Source organism: Triticum urartu, chromosome 7, assembly GCF_003073215.2.
Source record: "Triticum urartu cultivar G1812 chromosome 7, Tu2.1, whole genome shotgun sequence".
NCBI lineage: Eukaryota > Viridiplantae > Streptophyta > Magnoliopsida > Poales > Poaceae > Triticum > Triticum urartu.
In genome coordinates, this window is record NC_053028.1 from 381,054,731 (window position 1) to 381,063,691 (window position 8,961).

Below are 8,961 nucleotides of genomic sequence, written 5' to 3' on the forward strand. Positions count from 1 at the left end.
ATTCCTCCCGTTAGTTAGTTCAGGGAGCTCCATCAGGACGGATTATATGCTCCTCCCGCCGTGATTTCTCGTCGGATACGTTCCCCGCCGCTTCTATAGGGACGTCGTAACGGGCAGAACGGCAAGCCTCTCCTTGTGGCAATGAACCGGCCAGGGGACCAACGCATTCCTTCTCTTCTCGTGAAGCATTTGCTCGCCAAAGCCAAAGCCAAAACCAAAACCAAAACCAAAGGGGGAAAAAAGGAGGAGGCAGTGGTAGAACCGGGCTCTGCATGTCCACCTTTTGCTGTGACCGATATTACTCCGACCACTGTTCCCTTGCGTGGCTCCGCTGCATGCCACTTTTCAACCAACAAGACAAGAATATGTGAGCACGTATGAGCGAGTCCTCGCAGTTTGCTACTACTAGTGCTCCAAAATGTTTCTCCCAACCCAACTTGCACATAGATACTACTAGATCAAGAGGCTAAAAATTCCGTGGACAGAAGAGATGGTATTTGCCGTTGGGCTGCAAGGTCACAGCAGAGCAAAGAGGCTTGTACGGTACTCAAAACAGCTCACTGATGCATGCATGGCGATGCTGCAGGATGCTACAGGGAGGGACTCACGGGTCAGGCTGGCTTGGACTGGGAGAGAGCAGAAAAGGCCCAAGAAAAGAATCTTTCAATCAAGGGCAGCAACCAAGACCAAGCTCGCAAGCCCCACCAAGTTATTATTAATTAAGAAAAGAAAAAGAAAAAACACAGGCACTTCGCATAACAAACAAACTAATCATCATCGCCACTCATCGCCCCGGTACCTTTATTCTACGCCCAGCTCCTCCTCCTCCTTCCTCCTCCTCTCTGATTAGTACAATCAATCGGTGGAGGAGGAGGGAAAAGGAAATCGTCCCATGTTGCGGCACCAATCAATTCATTAATTAATTAACAATGGAGTGCTTATGCAAGCGAAAAGATAAAAGAAAATTCGGAAATGCAAGCTAGTTTTCTTGCGGGGGGAGGGGAGGGCATCACAAATCACATGGCACAGGCAGGGGCAGGAATATGAGTGGAAGCAACCTGGTAGGTAGGTGAGGTGCGGTGCGGCGAGATGGGCTGGGCTGGGCTGGGCATACACGCGTACACCGCAGCAATGTGCTCGCCAGTCCACCACCTACATATAAACACACCCGCACACCGCTGAAACACAATTACAACCCACACACACCTCCAACCCCTTGGTTGGATAGCTCAGCAAGACAAGCGAGCTGAGCAAAGCTTGAACCCCTACCGACACTTCTTGTGCCTCCCAGCCCATAAATCCCCCACGTACTTTACTCGTCATTTCTCGCACCTCCTCCCCTCCCCCTCCCCCTCCCCCTCCCCTACATTCATTCATTGCTTCCTTTTCCCCCTCCCTGCACATGCTAAAGGCTGCCTCGCCCATTGCCTGAGCGTGGAGAGCTAGCTACCTTGCCTGCCTCCCTGCCATTGTTGGTGCTGCTGAGGGTAACCTCCCCTTGTCGTAAAGGAGAGTGCGTGCACTGAGGACGACGCCCATGGCGCCAGCGGTGGCCGGAGGAGGCCGCGTGCGGAGCAATGAGCCGGCTGCTGCCGCGGCGCCGGCGGCCGCCAGCGGGAAGCCCTGCGTCTGCGGCTTCCAGGTGTGCGCCTGCACGGGATCGGCCGCGGTGGCGTCCGCCGCCTCCTCGCTGGACATGGACATCGTGGCCATGGGCCAGATCGGCGCCGTCAACGACGAGAGCTGGGTGGGCGTGGAGCTCGGCGAAGACGGCGAGACCGACGAAAGCGGTGCCGCCGTTGACGACCGCCCCGTCTTCCGCACCGAGAAAATCAAGGGTGTCCTTCTCCACCCCTACCGGTACGTGCAACTAAGAGCATCCTAGTGGCTTGTCTAAATTTGATAGTCTATATCTACATATACATAATGGTGTAAAAAGATTTTCTTTTAGACAACCTAAGTTTTCCAGCGGATTGTCTATATATATGATGTCTATATTCTCTTTTATATATTTTAATAGTATCTTATAGCAGCTATATTTTCTAAAAATCTTATGTTGGTCATTTCTGAGTTGTTTTCATTTATTTTTTTCATCCGCAAGACATATAAAGGAGAAAATAAACCAGCCGCAAAATTATTTTAGGTTCAACACTAGCAACACCCTATATAATTTACGAGAAATAAACAATAGCAACAGGTTCAACCCTGATGAGGCGACGGTCCAGGCGCAACGACCTCCGTGTCCAGCGCCGGCGCGGCCGCCTCCCTGCCGACGTCCTCCAATTGCTCCGAATTGGTGAATGGCTGAGCTCATGAGCCAACATTTTTGGTTTAGACATTGTGGCTTGGTTGTCCAAATGTGGACGACGGGTAGCTAGTTTGGACATTGTTTAAATTTTAGATGACGCAATAAACAAGCCATTGAAGACGTTTTTTGACATGTGATAGTCTAAATTTGGTATAGACCACCATTTGCACAAGCCACTAGAAATGCTCTAAACTCCCTATATCTGCGTCACAGTAGTAACAATTACTAGTAGTATTTCATACTTATTTACTGTGTAAGTATTTATTATTACTATTTTTTTGCACAACAAGTCTAAAATGATTAAGCCAACAAGCACCACGCCAGGCTGACAGTCAGGATTATTTGATCTTGACCGGTGGCGGTGCTCATCGAGACTGGTACTAGTCCTAGGACTGGTAGCGTGGTCTGGTCGGTGTTAATCACAGTAATTAATAGGTAATTAATGTAAACATGGATTAAAATTTGACAAGTCCGAGACAGGTGCACGTTAGAGGCGGGCCAATGATGGCTCGAATCCACGCAAAACAGCGCGTCCCGGTGTGGGCTGTCGGCTCGGTGCGGCGGGGCGCTGGTTCTTCCATTTTACTACTAGTCATAGTCACTGCTGCATGGGCCCGCTTAAGGGGACGTTAGCCGTTGGGCCTGCCTGGCAGGTGGGCCCCGGTGGCCACCCTGGCGGCTCATAAATCCTTGCCACTTTAGAGTTAATAAAATCTGGGTGTGCGGGTGGGATGGATTCGGTTGCAATGGCAATAGGAATCCGAGGTGAAAGGAGATGAGATGACAGTGGGCATGGCTTGCACGTGAATCCAAGCCACATCATTAAAAGCCTCGTCGCCATCCTCCCTGGGGACGTCGCAGTGAGAAAGTTAGTTAAACTTTTTGGGTTGGGACAAGGTATAAATAAAAGTAAGTAACATGTCCTTTTTTGTCACTGGAGAAACGTATGTATGTATGGTATGGTAGTATATGAGCATCTAGTCTAGTTATAGATGGATGATGCTACCGCTGGAGCCTCTAGTACGTTAGTTTTTCTTCAGCCGTTTTATGGAGAAAACGAGAAGAAGATTATCATGTCATGTCATGTCATAGAAAGGAGGAGAAGCAAAAAAAAGTGGTGCCATTGCCACCGCTTGAATGCCTTTTTTCAGAAGAATGCGTGAGTCATGTTGGCACCGAGAAAAGCCATATTAAAGTGGCAGGGTTACAACTCAGAAGAAATGCGCATGCTGGATAAACACTAGGATATGTGAAGTGCACTCGGCACAACATCTTCAAAGTACTCCAAAGATAAATAACAAGAAAAAGATTACTACTACTCCAAAGTACTCCTACTACTACTAGTAACGATTAGCAGGAGAAGGTTCCAACGACTTTTTGGCGCCAATAGCATAAAGAAGAAGAAGAAGAAGAAGAAGAAGAAAAAAGTTAACGAGAAAAGAGGCCCATTAATGGAGCAACGAATCCAGCGGCACCACCTCTGGCGGTCGCGTCCATGCCCTCGCACGACGGGTGAGGGAGGGAGGGGCCCGGGCCTACTGACAGCCGAGGCATGTCGGTGCTCATACACGGCGCCGTTTGCTGCCAAGTGTGCCAGCTCACACTCATTGACTTGCCAGCTCCCGCCTTGGCTGTCAATGAGAACATGATGCCCTTCTCTCTCTCTCTCGCCTTTTGGCATTTGCAAAAAATTAAAACTAGCTGTCTGATAGGGAAAAGAAATGCAAAGGGAAAAGATGAACATGGCGCATGTTCCCTCCAATAATTGCACCCAATCATCACTCGATTAATCCAACAATTTTTACTTTACTACTCCCACAAGAACTGATGATGAACTGTAACTGACGGTGAATGTGAATAATGCAATGCAGGGTGCTGATCTTCGTTCGTCTGATCGCCTTCACCCTGTTCGTGATCTGGCGTATCTCCCACAAGAACCCTGACGCCATGTGGCTGTGGGTGACATCCATCTGCGGCGAGTTCTGGTTCGGCTTCTCCTGGCTGCTGGATCAGCTGCCCAAGCTGAACCCCATCAACCGCGTGCCGGACCTGGCCGTGCTGCGGCAGCGCTTCGACCGCCCCGACGGCACCTCCACCCTCCCGGGGCTCGACATCTTCGTCACCACGGCCGACCCCATCAAGGAGCCCATCCTCTCCACCGCCAACTCCGTGCTCTCCATCCTCGCCGCCGACTACCCCGTCGACCGCAACACATGCTACGTCTCTGACGACAGTGGCATGCTGCTCACCTACGAGGCCCTGGCCGAGTCCTCCAAGTTCGCCACCCTCTGGGTGCCCTTCTGCCGCAAGCACGGGATCGAGCCCAGGGGTCCGGAGAGCTACTTCGAGCTCAAGTCCCACCCCTACATGGGGAGAGCCCAGGACGAATTCGTCAACGACCGCCGCCGCGTCCGCAAGGAGTACGACGAGTTCAAGGCCAGAATCAACAGCCTGGAGCACGACATCAAGCAGCGCAACGACGGGTACAACGCCGCCAACGCCCACCGGGAAGGCGAGCCCCGACCCACCTGGATGGCCGACGGCACCCAGTGGCAGGGCACCTGGGTGGACGCCTCCGAGAACCACCGCAGGGGCGACCACGCCGGCATCGTCCTGGTCAGTACTAGTTGCTATACTTATCACTAGGACTACCATTTACTTAGGGTCTCTTTCGTCCGTGCATGATGCATGCATGCTGCTGTTCTTGGAATCTTGGTTAGTTAGGGCCTCGTTATTAGTGGCCATCTGATGTGATGCCTGCCTGCACTGCACTGCTGTGCCGATCCAAGGGAGATTTTGACAGAATGGACGTGGTGATGGTCGAGAGTGCAACCACCGGCCGGCCAGCCAAGCACACTTGTGGACAGACATGGAAGAAAACATGCATGCTTCTCTTCTCGCCTCGTCCTGTGGCCAGCAACGTGTGGTTCCACTCACTCACGCTGTGACGAGGAATGGTGGTTGGGGTGGTCCTTTCCCCCCGACAGCACTACAGCGTCCACTTTATGACCCATTTAATTCAATTCACCGGCCCTGCTTTCTTAACTGCCTCAATCATTCATCAGTTTGTTTACTCTGCCCAACTCTTAACCCTGTACTGTAGTATACTTAGTAGTACTAATAATTAATTACTCCAACCACTAATCACCTTAAGGTAGTAATAGTAACACTCCAGTAAGAATCATTTGACCTTTTACTATGGCGATCGAGAAGTAAAAGTAACAGCTAAAATTAACCGTGTCATTCATTTAACCTTGTTTTTTTACCACTATCTACCTAAGCTCAAGTTGTGATTGTACTGCAAGAGGAATGGAGTGCTGACAATGGTGTGTGTGCAATGGATGCAGGTGCTGCTGAACCACCCGAGCCACCGCCGGCAGACGGGCCCGCCGGCGAGCGCTGACAACCCACTGGACTTCAGCGGCGTGGATGTGCGTCTCCCCATGCTGGTGTACGTGTCCCGTGAGAAGCGCCCCGGACACGACCACCAGAAGAAGGCCGGCGCCATGAACGCGCTCACCCGCGCCTCCGCGCTGCTCTCCAACTCCCCCTTCATCCTCAACCTCGACTGCGACCATTACATCAACAACTCCCAGGCCCTCCGCGCCGGCATCTGCTTCATGGTGGGACGCGACAGCGACACCGTCGCCTTCGTCCAGTTCCCGCAGCGCTTCGAGGGCGTCGACCCCACCGACCTCTACGCCAACCACAACCGCATCTTCTTCGACGGCACCCTCCGTGCCCTCGACGGCATGCAGGGCCCCATCTACGTCGGCACCGGCTGTCTCTTCCGCCGCATCACCGTCTACGGCTTCGACCCGCCCAGGATCAACGTCGGCGGGCCCTGCTTCCCCAGGCTCGCCGGGCTCTTCGCCAAGACCAAGTACGAGAAGCCCGGCCTCGAGATGACCATGGCCAAGGCCAAGGCCGCGCCGGTGCCCGCCAAGGGCAAGCACGGCTTCCTGCCTCTGCCCAAGAAGACGTACGGCAAGTCGGACGCCTTCGTGGACAGCATCCCGCGCGCGTCGCACCCGTCGCCTTACGCCGCGGCGGCTGAGGGCATCGTGGCCGACGAGGCGACCATCGTGGAGGCGGTGAACGTGACGGCCGCGGCGTTCGAGAAGAAGACCGGCTGGGGCAAAGAGATCGGCTGGGTGTACGACACCGTGACGGAGGACGTGGTGACCGGGTACCGGATGCATATCAAGGGGTGGCGGTCACGCTACTGCTCCATCTACCCACACGCCTTCATCGGCACCGCACCCATCAACCTCACGGAGAGGCTCTTCCAGGTGCTCCGCTGGTCCACGGGCTCCCTCGAGATCTTCTTCTCCAAGAACAACCCGCTCTTCGGCAGCACCTACCTCCACCCGCTGCAGCGCGTCGCCTACATCAACATCACCACCTACCCCTTCACCGCCATCTTCCTCATCTTCTACACCACCGTGCCGGCGCTCTCCTTCGTCACCGGCCACTTCATCGTGCAACGCCCCACCACCATGTTCTACGTCTACCTGGGCATCGTGCTCTCCACGCTGCTCGTCATCGCCGTGCTGGAGGTCAAGTGGGCCGGGGTCACCGTCTTCGAGTGGTTCAGGAACGGCCAGTTCTGGATGACGGCAAGTTGCTCCGCCTACCTCGCCGCCGTGTGCCAGGTGCTGACCAAGGTGATATTCCGGCGTGACATCTCCTTCAAGCTCACATCCAAGCTACCGTCCGGAGACGAGAAGAAGGACCCCTACGCCGACCTGTACGTGGTGCGCTGGACGCCGCTCATGATCACACCCATCATCATCATTTTCGTCAACATCATTGGGTCGGCGGTGGCCTTCGCCAAGGTGCTCGACGGCGAGTGGACGCACTGGCTCAAGGTCGCCGGCGGGGTCTTCTTCAACTTCTGGGTGCTGTTCCACCTCTACCCGTTCGCCAAGGGGATCCTGGGGAAGCACGGCAAGACGCCAGTCGTGGTGCTCGTCTGGTGGGCATTCACCTTCGTCATCACCGCCGTGCTCTACATCAACATCCCCCACATGCATAGCTCGGGAGGCAAGCACACAACGGTGCATGGTCACCATGGCAAGAAGTTCGTCGACGCAGGGTACTACAACTGGCCATGAGGTCCCTGTTGACGACTTTGCCGCCGGACAGGACGACCTGAGACAAGAAGCAACAAGTCATCCACTGAACAGTGCATGCATCCATCTGATCGAGAAGCAGAGCCCGCCAAAGTTTGAATTTTTTAATTTTTTTCTTCACTTTTTTGCCCGTTTCTTTTTAGTTTTGTCCAGAAAAAAGATGGTGTTGATTTGATTTAGTTCTTAATTACCTGTGGTAATTAATTATGTACTTAATTATACATTACGCGAAGAACAAGGGAGACGACGACTTACCGGGTACGGGATGTACATGCTCGACGATGTATAGAGATGAGAGAGGCTGGGAGTGCTGGGCCCGTGGGGTGGAGGGCGGTATTCTTTTAGTAGTATTATATGGAAACAATAAATTTCATTTCATTAATTCGTGCATGTGTTCACCTGTCGCCACTGATTTCTTTTTGTCAGGGAATCTACTTATGTTTATGCAAATATACACAATTGTTACTTCGTCCAACAACAATAATAATAATCACCTACTATTTACCGTCTAATGGCTTGACAGTAGTGGGAGACTAGCCAGTCATGATGATTGAGCCGGGCATGTTCTCTTCATTATGTTTTGGGAGCTTTATTCTGTCCCACTATGTGTTACCGAATATTTGACTTGTATAAAGCTGAAAACCATGTGATTGATCTGAAGTTGCACTATTAATGTTCCTGATCTACTTTCATTGTGGACTTCGGAGTGGGGCGTATCCTCCGCATTTGTTACAGACCGATCTGGCGGCGCTACAGGGAGAGCAGAGGGGATAATTTGAGAGAGCAAGGGGGGATTAGGGTTCTGGAGGAGAAGGACGGCTTCTCTCTCTCAGCCAGTTCGTGATTCACTTTCTCGATGATCCACACTTACAGGACTTTGGCCTAGTTATACACAAATGAGTAGAGCACGCAGGCCCTGTTCGAGCACAGCCCAACTGCAGGCCTAGTCGGCGACGCGCCGCTAGTCTTCTTAGCACTTCTTCACGTTAACGCTCAGACCATGGGCTCTCGTTCCAGCTGGCGAGTCCGGCCCTCCCTGTCAGCCGTGACATTCACCCTCTCTTGAGAACCGGCTTGACCCCAAGCTGGCGCCAACGGAAAACGAAGCTGAAGGTCTTCTGGTTCTTCCTAGGTAGCCAGGGAAGAGGGAAGCTGGCTCCATTCCACCATGACCCTGGGTTGAAGCGCACCTTGCATCTTGATGAGTTTGTGTTCCAATATGGATGTTGGCTGGTGTTTCGCCTGCAAGATAGTGTTAGTTGGGGGCAAAGCGGCACTCACTGGGATGTCCGAGGTCACCATCTTCTTCAGCTGAGACACGTGCACCATGGGTTGGATTTTGCTGACTTCTGGGAGTGCCATTTTGTAAGCCACTGCGCCAACACGAGCGATGATTGGGTATGGTCCGTAGTACCAGAAGGCCAACTTCTAATGAGGTCGTTGAGCCATGGATGTCTGCACAAACGACTGCAGCTCGAAGAACACCGAGTCACCAACATCAAATTCATGATCCCTGCG

At 52.8% G+C, this 8,961-nt stretch overlaps 1 protein-coding gene across 1 annotated transcript; it reads left to right on the plus strand.

Moving 5' to 3' along the window:
* Positions 1-1,179: 1,179 nt before the first annotated feature.
* Positions 1,180-7,825, plus strand: LOC125522276 (probable mixed-linked glucan synthase 6). The gene is made up of 3 exons (XM_048687352.1): positions 1,180-1,860; positions 4,180-4,924; positions 5,656-7,825. Exons 1-3 carry the CDS (start codon positions 1,538-1,540, stop codon positions 7,423-7,425), a joined length of 2,838 nt encoding a protein of 945 aa, XP_048543309.1. The 5' UTR covers positions 1,180-1,537; the 3' UTR covers positions 7,426-7,825.
* The last annotated feature ends 1,136 nt before the right edge of the window (positions 7,826-8,961 follow it).